Raw genomic sequence first — 16804 nt, forward strand, 5'->3', positions numbered from 1 at the left:
ACACAGATTTGATGGAGCAACGGGACTCAACTATCATGAAAGAGACAAATATCAAATAAAAAGACTGAATGATATTGAAGAAAATACAATGATAAATGGAAGTGTGAAAAGACACACTGATTAGTGTTATTTTATAAACCGCAAATATTTTTCGAAAACCTCATTCAGGAAAAGCCATGCAAGGAAGATTCCTTCCTTCAAATTTTCTTTACTATTCATAGCATATGAATTGGACTGTATGCAACAACAGAGCAATTAGTTTAAATACTGCCAATATTCTCACTGGTGATAATTGGTCGCTTCTTGCAAGAACATCTGTTCCATCTTTCTTAAGAAATGAAGTACAGACCCTGTTACCTAGACAACAGAATCCTTCTGAGCATCACGCACTATAAAAGGGCAATATCAACCTAAGTCACACTTCATATTCTTTTTCCCCACTGCTCCCTTATCGCCATCAATGCAACCGAATGCCATGACTTTTTAACATTAAGCCCATATTTATCAGATCACATAAACTCAGGCCCACTTTCACATGCATTAAAAGTAACGGCTGTGTTACTGTCCTTTGGCCAAGCAGCAGTCACTTTGAGGCTTTGTATCCGGCCAGTTTCCCCCACTGTGACCGCCAGCTTGTCAAGCTGAAAATGCTGCAGCTTATGAGTACTTTGAGAGCATGTCCTATCAAATCTAGAAATCTCAGCTCAGTCCCCATTAATGCGGTCCAGAAACAGTCACCTTCACCTCCATGCCCCTGGATTACTGGAGATATTCAAGTGCTACGGGGACCCATCCCATACCGGCACTCGCTAGTGCCCTCCAGCCAAATTAAGGAGAGTAGCAGCAGATTAACCTTTGGAAGATGCCTTTTGTTGCTTTAGCAAACTCACCACGATTTTATAAATATTGATGAAATATTAACAACAATAAAGTGCACCAGATGACAAATTCCTCTGCGTGCTTTAGACGAATGGATTTTTTTTTTCCTGTGTGCATGCAATGGAGGACCAATGAACACAGAAGCTCAAATGATGTGTGAAACCTAAGGATTAAGCATTCAAAAAGAAAAAGAGAGCTCACTGGGGCAGAACAAGCTGCAAAACAATCACCACCACTCAACTATCACCCTAAATTCATCTCACTTCATCTTTCTTCTGACAACACCCTAAACTACTTTCCCTCCTCCTTCACCTTCTTCCCTTCCTGGCTGCAAGAAGGGGAGCAGCACTGTCTATCCTCAAATGCATATGCTGTAGCTGTCCCTGTTGAGGGCAGGAAACTTTAATAGGAGAAGCCCTATAGCTTTTATGCATTTGGTTTTGCACATGCAATAGCAATCATGCCCTGGTTATGTACTTAAAGCTTCAAGTTAGTCAGTCAGTACAAGTCAATAGCACCAGAAAATGCCATGCAAGAAAAGGAGAAAAGTCTATTAAACCAGAATATAAGCAATCAGTTCACCACAGACCACACAAGAGAACTGAACACTTTAGGACTTTACTAATGCAAACATTACTGGTACTTTTATGGGAATGCTCTGACAAGTTATATTTCCACGTATTTCCACTAGTATGCAGAACAACACAGAAATAATTATATGAACATCTGATAAGCAAGTAGATGGCATTTTGACCGTTAACTAGAGCAACCAGGAATATTAAGTTTAACCATAAGAGATAAGTGTGGGTTTTTTCTTTGTTTTGCAGATTCTGCATTTTTAGAGGGGACCTCAAGGCCACTTAATTTGGTAAGACAGAAATGGAATGGTTTAAAGGAAGATTCTATAGCAGCACCTTATACAGCAGTGTTTCACAGGAGAAAGATAACATTTAAAATAATCCCAGTGGGATAGGAATATAGATCTGTTTTTCAGGTCCATCTGTGTTGAAAAAAAACCCAAGAGTTCTAGAAGTACTGAAGAAAGAAGAGAGCTTGAAAATGGTCTGGATTTGAGACGCCCAGAAGAAAAAAAAAGAAATAATCCATCTGGCCTCAGAACGAAAATCTGAACAATGGAGATAGCTGAAAATGATTAAAACTTAAAATCACAGTAGAATTCCTTATTTAGACTACAAGGCTTTGAGCAAGTTCAGTGAATTTCAGATGTGGAACAGTACAAAAGACAATTTAGTAGCGGTAAAATATTTTTTAGGCCACAAATACAATAAATACTTAGAGTAGAATGTAAACCTGCAAGGCTCACCCATCCTCAGAAAAATAAAATGGACTAGATAAAACCTAGGCAAGAACAAAATCACTAATACATAACAAAAATAACATGTCAGAAATGAAGGAACAATTATTAGTCTGAAGTGCAAAGATACTAAGGGAGATGAGGATACTGAACAAACCTTCGAGTTTGGTCAGAGAGAGATCATTAATCACAGTAATAAGAAGCTTTTTTAGAGTAGAAGCTTAGAGAAGTCAAACCAAAATGGATGTAAGACAGAGCTAGTGGACAGGAAACCACTGTATTGCTTGTAAATATTAAAGGCATCTGGAGATAAAGGGAGAAGAAAGCAAGGAAAACAGTACAAAAGGCAATTGAGGTAAGAAAGAAACTAGAGTAATCTAATAAGCCAGTAAAAATATGGAAAGACAATGAGAGTTGAGAAACAAACTCTGCAGGGGCCATGGGATGGGATAAGTTCATTAGCACAGAAAGAAAAGGCAGAGGCTTCCTCAAATGTCTTCAAGAACTGGCAGCAGATCTCATATTTCATAACTGTCTATAATCAAAATTATTCTACTGATAGCTTCTTTCACTATGCTGTTCACATATTCAGAAAACCAATGACTTTTTTCCAATAGTATAGCCTGTCAGGACTACCCCAACTTCAGTATCCTCAAGCAGCTGCATATGAAAAATCTCAAGGTCAAGTATACTGAGCATATACATATACCCACAATTTAGTACGTGCACTACATATAGGCAACAGGCAGGTTTAAGGAAGCATCCCGACACTGCTAATGAGATTGGAAGGATGAGCATGATGCTCTTTCTACGAGGCAGGAGCATTCTGCCAGTCAGATGGCTGGAGCCAGAGAACAAAACCATGATGCGCACACCTTTCTTATCAAAATGCAAACTAAGCAAACTCTACATAGTAACAACCTCACACTGTAAGCCTGTGGACAAGATGCATCACAGAATTAAAGACATCCAGGCTATCCATTTAGTGACTATTGTACTGCTAACTACAGTTTGGAAACAGGAAAGCCTCCCTGTGTCTCAAAATCCCCATACAATAATATAGGAAGTCATCATAAAGACAAGAAAAATCTCAGTAAGATGCAATGGAAGCTGTATTTAAAAAAGAGCTATTTTTCAGCTTAGCACAAAAATAGACACAGAGGTTCACAAAACACCAAACACCACAGTGAAACTTTTAACATAATGAAATTCAATGAAGTGAACAAAGTTTTAGTAGAAGGTAACATGACATCTTGCCTTCAATAACAAAGCTGACTACAATTTACCTACAAAAACTGTCAGAGTAAAATACGACTGTAGACTAAAAACACTATCCACTTAGCCATACACAGGGCTGAAACCAATGCCAAATGATGTACTGAAAAAAAGCAACTTTTTAAACATTTGATCAAGTCCTAAAGATTTTTCCGCTGATGTTCCATTTTCAATCCAGCCATCTCTGTTCTGTATTAATTTATCCAGTTTAGGCACTACTAATTTTATTTCTGCCTGACAGACTCAATGGGCACAGAGAGGCCTCAGACAGCTTGCGAGTTAAGATCAGCAGAGAGACCAATAAGGATGACATTGTGTTGGGAGTACATTACAGAACCCCCTGATAAGGATGGGAAATCAGATGAAGTCTTCTCTACAACTCAAAGAAGTCTCTGAACCACAAACCCCAGGAGACCTTAATCTCCCTGACATCCACTGGAAGGGCAACACAGCAGGGCACAAGCAACCCAGGTAATTTTTGGAGGATATCTGGGACAAATTCTTGATATACATACCGGATGGGCCAACAGTGGTGGCACACAGCTGTTCTCAAACAATGAAGGACCAGTTGGAGATGTGACAATAAAAGGCAGCTTTGGCTGTAGCAACCATCAACTAGTACAGTTCAAGATCCTGAGTGGAGTGAAGAAGGCAAGTAGCAGAGCACTGACCTGGAGCTTCAGGAGAACAGACTTCAGCTTACTGAAGGAACTGGTAGGTGGCCAGTTCTGAAGCAGCTCTGAAGAGCAAAAGGAGCTCAGGAAAGCTGGCAGGTCCACTCAAAAATACAAGTATCAGGAGACCAGCTTGGCTAAGCAGATTGTCAGCGCTCCAATGCAAGAAGGGCAGTATAGAGGGGTGCAAAGAGGGACAAGCTACATAGGAGGAGTTTAGAAACATTGCCCAGGCATGTCGGATGGTGTCAGTAAAGCCAAAGCTCACCTAGAATTGACACTTGGAAGGAATGTTGAGGGCAACAAGATCTTCTGCTACCACATTAGGCTGAACAAGAACATGTGAGTGTGTTTCTGAAATGAACACAATTGAAGCGGGCAATTCAGTAACCATATCTGCAGATACAAGTCCCAACTTAAAAAGAATCCATCATCTGAAAACCCACACCATTACGTCTCAGTCTGAGACATCAAAACCAGTCACACGTAACGTTAAATTAGAGAAAGGCACAGAATTATGTAAAGTCAATATACCATTCAAACGATTTTACAACTCCACACAGAATAAACTGAAAACATGTATAAACTAATTTTACTTGACTACAGGGAAAATGGAGGAACATGAGGAAAACACGTAATGAGAAAGAGAGAACGAGAAACAGAAAAGAAAAAGAAAGGTTTATGACACAAATTCAGAAAAGAACCCCAAATTTACAAAACATTCCAAATGAAGCTTTAAAACATGTATGTTCATGTGTGCATACACACACGCAATGTTGCAGGGAGTATTTAAGTTTGGCAAGTAAGTATTTAAAAATGTCTTTCCAGCATTATCTGCAACTCTGTTCTTCTTCATCTGAGTGATAAGTAGCTATTTGCTTTCTGTGCATTGCTGCCTACAGCAGCAACCCGAAGAGGCTTGGCTTTGCTTTTTTGTTCATTTCTGTTGAAGGCACCATCAGCTGGTTTCGCATTTGTGTGTTCTGAGAATACTCAGATCTGAGTAAAATTCAACAAATTCAGCAAATTCAAAGTGAAAACAACTGAGCCTGAACAGCACTGAACACCCATTTTCCCCAGTCAGCTTCACTGGGAATTTGGATTATATCCTAACTGATATTGACTACCGAATTTTTAGAGAAGCTTCTTCAGCTCACACTGTGTTAGAACAGGGTAGCAGCTTTCTTTTTCTTTTTAACATACATGCCATAGATTTGTTGATACTGTTCTCCTGCTTTGAACACAGAGAGACAACTTCAACAAAAGGAAAGTAACTTCTGTATGAAAAACAAAAGTTCCAAATATTGTAGTTAGAAAGTAATGGTGTGATAGAAGCAGCGTTTCCCTTTTTCTTTCTCCGCTGCATGTTCTTTTTTGTTGTTGTTAAACTGCTGAAGGAGGTGGCTGTAGTTAGACAATGGAGCTGACTAGCTGCTTCAGATGATGTTCTAGTTTCGTTACAATTGCTTGACAAAAAAATTATACTTCAAGCTGTGAAACTTATTTTCATAAACATTGCAGTGCATTTATGGGCCGATAAGAAAAAAGTCAACTTAATTGATTAAAACAAAAATCTCTTTTTATTCAACAGATTTACTACCTGTGTACTTTTTTATTTTATTAAGTTAATTGTTCTTTCAGATGCAATAAAAAAAAAAAACCCCACAAAAAATGTCCACAGAACCCGTTTGAAGAATAACCAAAGCAGGAATTTAAGTACTCCTTGACACAAAAAGCATTTAAATTACACAGATTATACAAGATTAGGCCATGTAATGCAGCGAGCTCTTATTCTTCCTACGACATGAAAAACATGAGTTGTCATGTAGCTGAACCAACAACCTCCTTCCAGCTGATTCATACTTATAAAATCACGATGCACAGATACTTCTAGCCAACACATGCCCTAACTCTCTAATAAAAATCCCTTCAAATTATTATTTTTTTTTAAACTTATACTTATTTCACTACCTCCAGCTATTGAAAGAGGGAGTGGAGTTTCAAAGTTTCCACAAACACAAATCTAACAATCTTTTCTAATTAGGTAGTAGAGAATTTATGGGGAGATTTTACATTGCCAAATATTCGACAAATTTGTATTACCTTGGCAAGGGAAAAGAAGTTCTGACATTCAAAAGAAATCTTCTATAGCAAATGTACTCAGGGACACAGACTTTTTTAAAGCTTTGTTTTACCTAACCTTGCCTTAAACAAAGCCAGGGACCAAGGTTTAGAAACCTATTTCTCTAGATAACAGTAAACACTGCAAGCTGCTGTGATAGTCAAGGTCAAGGAAAGGGTCAATATAGCCAAAGCAAAGGACTTGTACCTATTTTGAAATTCTATGTAACTGTACTTGAAGCAAGTCAATGGAATTACAAATCTTCAAGATGATTCATTAATACTGAAAAGTTATCATTACTCCTGTACAGCTGATCTTTTCCTAAGAGACACAGAGACAGGTCAAACAGGTTATAAGACCAGCCTGATCCACAGTCTCAAATTAAGTAGCTTCACATTTTGTTCATTTGACTAAGCAGTTTCCAAGCAGGGAGGTGAGAGCAGCTTGTAAGCGACGTGCAGCACCTGACAGAGGTAAAAGCAAATAAGCTTTACTAGCTCTACCAGCAAGGCACAATGTGTCCTCTTGAGTGTCCCTGCGCCATGCTGCCAGCAGCACTGCTGAGAAGCAAGCACATGGCAAAGGCACAAAGTGCTTCAAGATGGAGACAGTAAGCCTAGCTGGACCTCCCTGGCTCAGCTTCAGCACCACAACACCACAGACCCCCAAAGCCAAGAGGAGGGAGACGCAGCCCCAGAAGAGCTGCCTACATGCAGTGGAAGGCTACGGACAGCAGGGAGGCAGAAAAGAACATAAATACAGTGAGACAGAGCCTTGCTCAAGAGAGCTGACAAACACAACAAGGTTACAAAAACCTGTAAGACTTCTAAAACCTTGCCCATCCTCAGAAACTGAGGATGCCAAAATATTTGTACCCTCTAGCACTTCGTAACATACATTGCATCAATAGGCAAAAGGCCTGAGAATAATTTGTGCACACTAAATTGTTCAAATGAGCTTTCAGTAACTCGTTTAACATTACAGTCTGAATTATTTTAGCCTGTACCCATAAATGCAAGTATGAACACAAAGGCCAACTGATGCTCCCAACTAGAGTCCCACAGTGTACTGGCAACGTTTCAAGGTCTCCCAGAAGGAGCAGCCTCTAGCAGCTTCACTAACAACTAGCACACACAGGCACAGGATGTGGCAACTAACATGGTTACGCATCCCAGACCCAACATTCACACAGGGCAAAACTGCAGCAATTCAGGGCACTCTTAAGCAAAGCTAGGAGAGAAATGCTGCTGGTTTGTGGCTCTACTCCTCCCATTTAAGTCATCTGTAACAGCCTAGTCTAATTCTTTTTCCCAATAGAAAAAAAGGCTACTGAGCTACTAGAAGAAAAAAAAAAAAGAAAAGATATAGAAAAATCCAATGAAATTTAGAATTAAGATCACTATTTACAGAGAAGATGGCTAGAGTTGGTAATTTATCCTTGGAAGAGGGGGAGTTCTCGGTGTTAGAGGTAGGGAGAAAAGCTGGAAAGGATCAGGAGTTGACAAAAAAGCCTCCTAGGACCTAACTCAAGTCACTGGTTCACATGAAACCTTTAGGCATCTTTGTCCACAGGCTGTGCTTTAGAGGAAAAAAAATGATCTTACAAAAAGACATTCTTGAACTATCCTGTTTCGGGTTAAGAAGAATTTCAGAGGAAAACTGTATTCACTGCAGTACAAGTGAATATTACAAATACTTCATTGGTTTTCAGGACATTTTTACTACTATATTTAATATACTTACATGGAACTGTCTCAGTAAGAGACATTGACTGTTTTTCAGAGGAAAACTGAACTTATTTTTCATTTGTTATTGATTTTTTTTTTTTTTTTAAAATAAGTGCAACGCATACCAGGGAACTGTTGTAAGTACTAAATTAAATGTGTGTTTTGGTGACAAACAGACCCAAAAAATAAATTTGGGAATAAAGCTCAGACCCTCCAAAAATTTTCCAAGAACTTTGCTAAGATACCTTATTTCAGCAACCAGTTAGGAACCTCAGAAGAGCAACTCAGGATACAAGAGGGACTTGCACCTTTTATTGGAACTTACGAAACCATTGTTTCTTCACTCTATTTCACTGCCAAGTAATGTATAATCATACTATTTTATTAGTACAAAATGCTTATCTGCTTATTAGAAATACATCTGAAAGACATGGCTCTATTTCTCCTAAATGGACAGAAATACTAGAAGATTGTTTTACAGAATCAGAGAATCTTTCAAGGTTGGAAGGGACCTCTTGAGATCTAGCCCAACCTCCCCGCTCAAGCAAGGTCAGGTAGAGCAGGCTGCTCGCAACTGTGTCCAGTCGAGCTCTATACATTTCCACAGATGGAGACTTCACAATCTCTCTGGGTAACCTGTTACAGTGCTTGGTCACCCTCACAGTAGAGAAGTGTCTTTTCATATTCAGATGGCATTTCATGTATTTTAATGTGTGCCCATTGCCTCTTGTCCTGTCACTACACACCACTGAGAAGAGTCTTGTTCCCACTTCTTCATTCCCTCCCATCAGGTATTTACGTATCTTGATAAGATCCCCCAAGCCTTCTCTTCTCCAGGCTAAACAGTCCCAGCTCTCTCAGCCTCTCCTCGTATGTCAGATACTCCAGTCCTTTCATCACCTTTATGGCCCTGCACTGGGCTCCAGTTGCTCTACACCTCTCTTGTACTGGGGCGCCCAGGTCTGGACACAGAACTCCAGGTGTGGCCTCAGCAGTGTTGAATTAGAGGGGAAAGACCACCTCCCTTGACTTGCTGGCAAAGTTCTGCCTATTGCAGCCCAAGATGCTGTTAACTGGCTTTGCCCTGAGGGTGCATTGCTGGCTTGTGGTCAGCTCACTGTCTACCAGGGCCCCCAGGGCCTTCTCTGCAGAGTTGTTTCCCAGCCAGTCAGCTCCCAGCATGTACTGGTGCCTGAAGTTATTCCACCCCAGATGTGGGACTTGCATTTCCCTTTGTTGAGCTTCATGAGATTCCTCATGAAGGCCCATTTCTCCAGCCTGTTGAGGTCCCTCTGAATGGCAGCACCACCATCTGGTGTATCAGCCACTTCTCACAGTTTTGTGTCAACTGCAAACTTGCCGAGGATGGACTCCGTCCCAGCATCCGGTTCATTAATGAAGATATTGAACAGTATCAGCCTCAGTACCAACCCCTGGGGTACACCACTAGTGACTTGCCTCCAACTGGACTTCGCGCCACTGATCACAACCCTCTGGGCCCAACTGTTCAGCCAGTTTTCAATCCACCTCACTTTCCACTTACCTAAGCTGTACTTCGTTAGCTTGTCTATGAGGATGTTATGGGAGACAATATCAAAAGCCGTACTAAAGTCACAACAAACAGCATCCACAGCATTTACCTCATCCACCAAGCCAGTCATCTCATCATAGATGAGATTGGTTAAGGATGATTTCCCCTTCGTAAATCCATGCTGACTACTCCCAATCACCTTCTTGTCCTTCATGTGTTTGGAAATGGTTTCCAGGAGGATTTTCCTCACCACCCTCCCAGGGACTGAGGTGAGGCTAACAAACCTGTAGCTCCCCTGATCCTCCTGGAAACAGGAGTGACATTTGCTCTCTTCCATTCATCAGGAACCTCTCCCAATCACCATGATCTTTCAAAGATAATTTAGAGTGGTCTCATCATATCAGGCAGCTCCCTCAGCATTTGTGGGTGCAACCCATCAGGCACCACAGACTTATATATGTCCAGTTTGTTTAAGTGCTCCCTAACCTGGTCAGTTAAGACTTACCTTCACCAAAGGTAAGTCTTCCTTGCTCGACTTTCCCCCTGGTCTCAGGAGCATGAGATTCCTGAAGGCTGGTCTTACCAGTGAAGAAGGAGTCAAAAAACTTATTGGGTACCTCGGCTTTTTTCATGTCATTTGTTTCCATTCAGCAGCAGGCTTATGTTTTCCTTAGCCATCCTTTTACTCTTTATGTACTTGTAGAATCCTTTCTTGTTGCCCTTCAGGTCCCTTGCCAGACTCAACTCCAGGTCAGCCTTGGCTTTCCTAATGCCTATCAAGATCAAACAGCAACTCTATACACTTCTTGTGTTACCACTCCCTGCTTCTACCTCATATATGATTCCTTTTTATATCCGAGTTCAATAAGGAGCTCCTTGTTCACCCATGCAGGCCTCCTGCTGCCCCTGCTTGCTTTCCTACTTGTTAGGATGGAACTTTGTTGAGCTTGGACAAGGTGATCCTTGAATATCAATGAGCTCTCCTGGATCGCTCTTCTCTTCAGGGCTGTACCTCACAGGATTTTTCCAAGCAGGTATCTAAAGAGGTTGAAGTCTGCTCTCCTGAAGTCCAGGGTTGTGATCCTGCTTTTTGATGTGCTCCCTCCGCTAAACTCAGCTAAATAAGCCAATAACAACAATCATATTGTAGCTCCCCAAATTGCTCACGACTGCAAATTTTCTGAAGATTCCCAGATTAACCTCTACTAACATTCAGCCTTTGGTTTCTGCAATTCTTTATGTGAAAAGCAACAGACAACCACAAATTTTGGAAGTGACTTAGCCACTAAAACAAATTCCATTGGAGATAGCTGCAAACAGTTTGGGGTCCAGCAGCATAAGCCTAACATCCACTGTCCAAATCAGTCACCGAATTAATCTCTTTCTCTGAACAGAAAACTGAAATTCAAACAAAGACATTTTACTGCTTTCTCCTACCCTCCTACCCTCTTTTTTTAATACTCACAATGAGTATTAATATTAATACCGTACTTTTCTTATACCGTTAGCAAACCTGATATATCACAAACAATTGCACTGAAGTTCTTCCACGCTCAGGGACAGGCTACATATCCAGATATTTTGAAAGCCACGGAAGGGCACTGATTAAGAAAAGGCTTATATTTTTCTTTTCTCTGAACTAGTTTTTCCCAAAATCCACAATTAGAAGTTTATAGTCTCTTCGCTGTGGAAAGCAAAATACTTGAAGTAACCACCATAATCCTCTCGAGAAAGTAAAGCCTTTGGGACAAGAAGCTGCATTACTCTGGTGCTTTTTTGATAAACAAATACAAAATTCCATTACCATTAGCTGTCTGCAGACTTTTAAAGTTATACCTATTGATTCTGAACAGATGATGGCCAAGATACTTCACAGGAAAAAATAGCCCTAACAAATAATACCCCTCTGGTCTGTTTTCGTCTGTCTCTACCTGTCATTCTAAGAAAACTACTTAGGTAAGGGAAGGAGCAAAAAGTAAAACAAAGGCAGCAGAATTGAATAAAAGTCTTCCTTTCCCCAAAAAAGTATTTAAGTTACCTTTTCAGCATAATGAAGAAAAACTTTTCCCAAAACATGGATCAGATTATTTATAAATCCAGTTTATTATCCTTGTCTATCTCCACACTTGATTATGTCCAACTCTTTAGTTTCCTTCTTCCAAATCAAAATATACAGAAAAGTTCCTCCTGCATCAAGAAATCCATATCCTTGCCCTAATACCCAGTAGCTCTTCTGTTGCGCAGGCTTCCAATGTATCTTTAACTACCTCACAATGAATATGCTCTGATGTCCCACCTCTGAATGGAAAGGAACAGTTTTCTTAAGTTCCCTTAATGTCTAAGAAGAGAAATAAAATACATTTTATGTTCTACAATGCAAACTAAATTAACAAATTCCTAGCACCATTTTGTCTATATATCTATTTGTCTATATATATTTGCTCAAGGCACTCAGGATTTTTTTTTTTGCCCACATTACAAAAACAAATAGAAATCCCACCCTGATGTTCAAGCAATAATGAAAACATTTCATCCATCACTGGTTCAAAAATAAGCTAATATAAGTCTTCAGCTGAGAGAGGTGTCACATTAGTTAACTAAATAATCATGTAAAAATATTTCATTACTCTCATTCATATTTTCCAGCTCTATTCTTCAAAAATGCTTTTGCTTAAGCCCAGCAATAATCTGCCTCGTAACAAGAACACAGAAATAGTTGGCGTTTCCATTATCTTTAGAATAGACTCAAGTTACAGGGAAGAAATTAGCTTTTTTTTTCCCTCCACAATTCTTTATCATATAAGAATCCCCTCTAGTATTTTCATATTCAATACAACAGAATTGGCTAAAATACTGATTCCTTCAGCAGGTATCACCCTACAGTTGAAAGAAAGTAATCATCACTTGCCCCAGGAACCACCACCTGTATGATGTTTTCACTGACATAAGCCTTCTTCCATGAAAAGCTCGTATTAACAGCGGTAAAAGAGGCTTTATGTTTTTCAAAGTCCTAAGCAAAGACAGACCAACTTGATCTGTAACATCAGCAGAGAGGACTAGTCCGCTTTTTCTCTTAGGGAAAGTTAGCCAGTAGATCATCTTCTGAGTGTCTAGGCAATACTACCCACAAAAGAGTCTTGAACTGCAAAACTGAATGCCTTTTAGTTCAGCAATGTATTTCTTGAGCACATTCTCGAGTGTCTTCAGGTTACAGAATTATTAAAATACTCTGAACACACACACAGAGAACCAAGTACACTGGTGCTTCTTCCATGTTCTCAGCTGCCACAGAATATGGGGGTTGGGTTTTTGGGGTTGGCAGGGGAGGAGGACATTAGTTGCTTTTGGTTTGGCTTTTTTAAGACTACCCATAATATTTTAACATGGCCTCTTTCTAGGCTGATAATCTTTATTTAATCAGTAAACATTACCTTCTTTGTTACCTATCCAAGCCTTTAAATATAAGATTAAATATTAATGTATTAATTATAAGTCTAATTCTCTTTGTGGAAAGTGCACTTCATTCTGCTTGTTTCTGTATGACAAAGTTCGTATTTCTTTTTCAACTATTTCACCTTTACCTTTTTCACATTTCTAATATTTGACTAACCTGAAATTTCACTGAGGCAAACAGTGATTTGCTACATTATCTCAGGTTATAGAGTTTTACGATAAAGTCTGGAGAAGAGTAAAATATAATTCAAGGAAGAATTACAGGAAGAACCACTGAAAGGATTTAAGCAACAACTTACACAGTAGTTGTGAAATTTCCCAGGCTGTACTAAGCTTTGCACAAAGCTTCATCAAAGAAAAAAAAAAGAAAAATCAAGACTGAAATGGTGATGTATCATCAGTGGAAAAAAAAATAATTTGACACTCTCTACTTCCTCATGATATTGTGCCCAGGTGTGGCAGAATCAGCTCCATACCACAGTGCTATCATGACAATGGGAGAGTCTCTTTTGGACTATTCCACACATCGTCTCCACAGTAAATACAATTAAAACAGACAAAAGACAGAAAAGAATCAAAGAAACAAACAAACAAAAAACTCACTGCTGTCAAAACAGACTTTATAGTAACAAGAATATAATCTAGTACTGACGTTAAAAGAGGACTTCTTATTTCCTCCAAAGGCAGAAATATGAGCAAAAATGTCACAGAGCAGATTCTGTGTAAAGTGACTGACAGCAGTGCAGCCAGCTCTCAAATCCACGAGTGACCTTGACCTTTTAGCAACAAGCACTTTAAAAGGATAGTAGTTTTATCTGTGAAGTCTCTTCATGCAGAATTACCGTGGGCACTACACTAAACACAACACAGTGGTTTGTTCAGTTCATAAACACCATGAGTTTCTAATGCCTCACATTGCATTGCACACCTGATTGCTATATTTCAATGCAACACTACTAGACTATAAAAAGCTTCAGGCACAAATCCTATCACACATTTCAACAGCCCTCAGCATAGTGACAGCATTCAAACAAGGTAAATATTTAATCAAGCTAGTGCACTACTTTTGCAATGCAAGAAATTCTTGCATTACAAAATTTTACTCACTATCCAGCACTTTGACAGTAATGCACATTTTCAGTTATAAAACAAACATTTAAAGATCAAAATCTATCTTCACATACAAACACCTAATTCTTACCAACTTTGACACACATATGTATGGGCACTACTCTGCTCAAAAGTATGCAGTTTCTGAATCCATTTTTTCCTCCTAAGATACATGTAATAAAAATACAATTAAAGCTGCTTATGACATTTCTCTGTACTTAGCAAAGCAAATAAGGAATGAGGAGAACAAATTGTTCTCAGGTGCTAAAGAAGAGTAAGCTACCATTCATCTGAAACAAAATATATTATTAGCAAGTGGACTTATAATGACAGTTGTAATCTTTCAGAACCTTTTTCCTCCAAACCATTTTAAAAACATCCAGTTTTAAAATAAATCTTCATTAAAAGGTTCATGTATATTTCCCTCTCAATGCATAAAAGCGGATAAAACAAAACTATAACAGAAAGAGGCATTACCATTACCTAGCAAGAATACCTCTTCCCACTCAAAAAAAAAAGTATTATTTAAAAAGCATTTTAAGAATATCTTATGTTTGAATAACTTTCATGCTTGCATACTTTAAGGAAAACATTCAGACAAGCTTTGTGTTATTTAATTCAGAGAAAATAAAATATCTGTTGAATAATAGTGTCAATAAAAATACTTTCATTTATGTACACTTACTGCAATCTCTCTACAGGCCGACATGGATATCCCTGTACCTTCAATTTGCTTCAGTGCATACTCCTTTTCATCTTTTCTGTACACAAAAAAAAAAAAAAAAAAAAAAGAGAGGAATATTTTTAGCTCTGACTTATATTATACCAAGCAATACATGTATAATGGTTTATTTTAATTTGGTATGGATCACGAAGCTGAAAAGCCAATCTGTTTCTCTGCATAAATTACACTTAGATATTAAAAGTAGGTTTCCTTTTTACACAGACTTCAAAAATTCCAAACTCCCACGTAAAGAAACTTTGTTAACCTATATCCATTTCTCTCTGAAACCATATAGATAACTGCAAATATATCTACTGAGAATTTTGGAGGACACTTTTCCTAAAATTCCAGGATACTGTCTACTACCGCAAAAAAGCAGCACAGTTGTATCGTATCCCATGCCTGGAAAACTCACATAGAAATACCTAGGAACCGCAAGGATCTTACTTGATTTTTACGAGCCACTGTCAATCCACTTTTACTTCTGAAATACTATTATGTTTTAAACTAATTACACTTATTGAAAGAACATGAATTTCACTAGGCAAGTTTGTGTTTGCCAGAGCACAAGCACAGAACTCTCCTCAAGTGCTGGCTACCGGCAGACACCTACACTGTGTATGAAACTGTGTGCTCTGAAGCACAAAGCCGAAACACAGTATTACACATTTAAATAATCACACTTTAAAGTGATTTAGAGAGAAAACCAACAAAACAAGAAAATAAAGTAGTATCTCAAAGCCTCTGCAACAAAACATAACCAGCTTACTGCCTGTGGTAAGGTTTTTGCAAGATTCAGCTATCATCGACAGATGTTGATAAGCACCGATACCCACAGTGCTGATGCACTTCTGCGGACTCACCGGTTACAATTCAACAACCCACTAACACCCATCTAAATTCCCTACGGCATTTCTAGTAGGCTTCAGCTTCCCCTTCGTCCAGTCCCAAACCGTTTTGTTTTGCTATACTGAAAAATTAACTTGAATTCCTTTCAGCCTCTCCTGCATTTAACTAGAGGTCTGTGTCCTGCCCAGCTCCAGCCTCTTTATCATCCCCATCTCTGAAATTCATGGGATGAGAAGTGGCTGAGTGGAGGAATGTGAGGAGGAGATGAGACTGATGGAAATTATAACTGCCTACACCTATTAGTAAGTACAGGTGATCATTGTTCTCAGTAATTTTCAGTAGCAGCAGTAGTTAACATTGTGCTTGGCTTCCATTTTGTGCATTTTGCACTACATTTCTTGAAGCAAAAATATGACAAGAAAAATCCCAGATGTTTTCTGACTACACAGGAAAACTCAGTGCATTGCAAGTTTTGCAAAAAGTAAATCCACCTTTGAAGTAGAACTCACTCAGCAGCTCTCCAACTGGGAAACTTGAGTTCTGGTGCTGCACCTTAACTCAGAAATAGTTGTTATTCCTCTCTCAAACAAGCACTTACATGAAATCTTTGGAAATCTTTGAAAATATATTCCCTCCAAATTAAAAAACAGAAATTCGGTTGTAATGGAATTACAATCCGCTTTATTTCAAGCAGGGTGTTTCAATGTGTTTGGGATTTGGTGCAACACGGGTTTCTAAGGAAGCAAGACCAAGCATGTTAGGCTACAGCTTGAAGGGCCTCTTTCTCTAGATAAGTCTGGAGTAACAGAAGATCCTTCTGCAGCTGAAGCTAAAGGAATGGGTTACTTTGAGGTGACCTAAATTATTTTGGAACTGCCAAAGAGAGAAATACATTCTCGTTCTGCACAGATTTTCCGTGGAGAAGTGGGAAGGACAGCAACTTACAACATGCCTTGCAACTACCCCCAAAATACTCATCCATTTAGATACTTGGAAGCAAATACAACCAACACACATGACAAACGAACGTAACAAGATTGGACCCTCCTCTTCTAAAACAAAATTTTATTCCTCTATGCTAATTAAAATGAAATAGCCTCATATCACAGTATTTTAAACATGTAACTTCTGACTCTGTACTTTGG

General features: G+C 39.0%; 1 protein-coding gene across 1 annotated transcript in view; it reads right to left on the reverse strand.

Moving 5' to 3' along the window:
* The window catches only part of CDK19 (cyclin-dependent kinase 19), a gene marked incomplete at its 5' end in the record, with an annotated part of 107534 nt that extends 92687 nt beyond the window's left edge, over positions 1 to 14847 (reverse strand). Inside the window, one exon of the mRNA XM_009584092.1 lies at positions 14772 to 14847. Within this exon, the coding sequence (XP_009582387.1) occupies positions 14772 to 14847 (76 nt within the window). The remainder of the gene's footprint in view (positions 1 to 14771) is intronic.
* Between the last annotated feature and the right edge of the window lie 1957 nt (positions 14848 to 16804).

This window comes from Fulmarus glacialis, unplaced genomic scaffold (genome assembly GCF_000690835.1).
Source record: "Fulmarus glacialis isolate BGI_N327 unplaced genomic scaffold, ASM69083v1 scaffold8578, whole genome shotgun sequence".
Lineage (NCBI taxonomy): Eukaryota > Metazoa > Chordata > Aves > Procellariiformes > Procellariidae > Fulmarus > Fulmarus glacialis.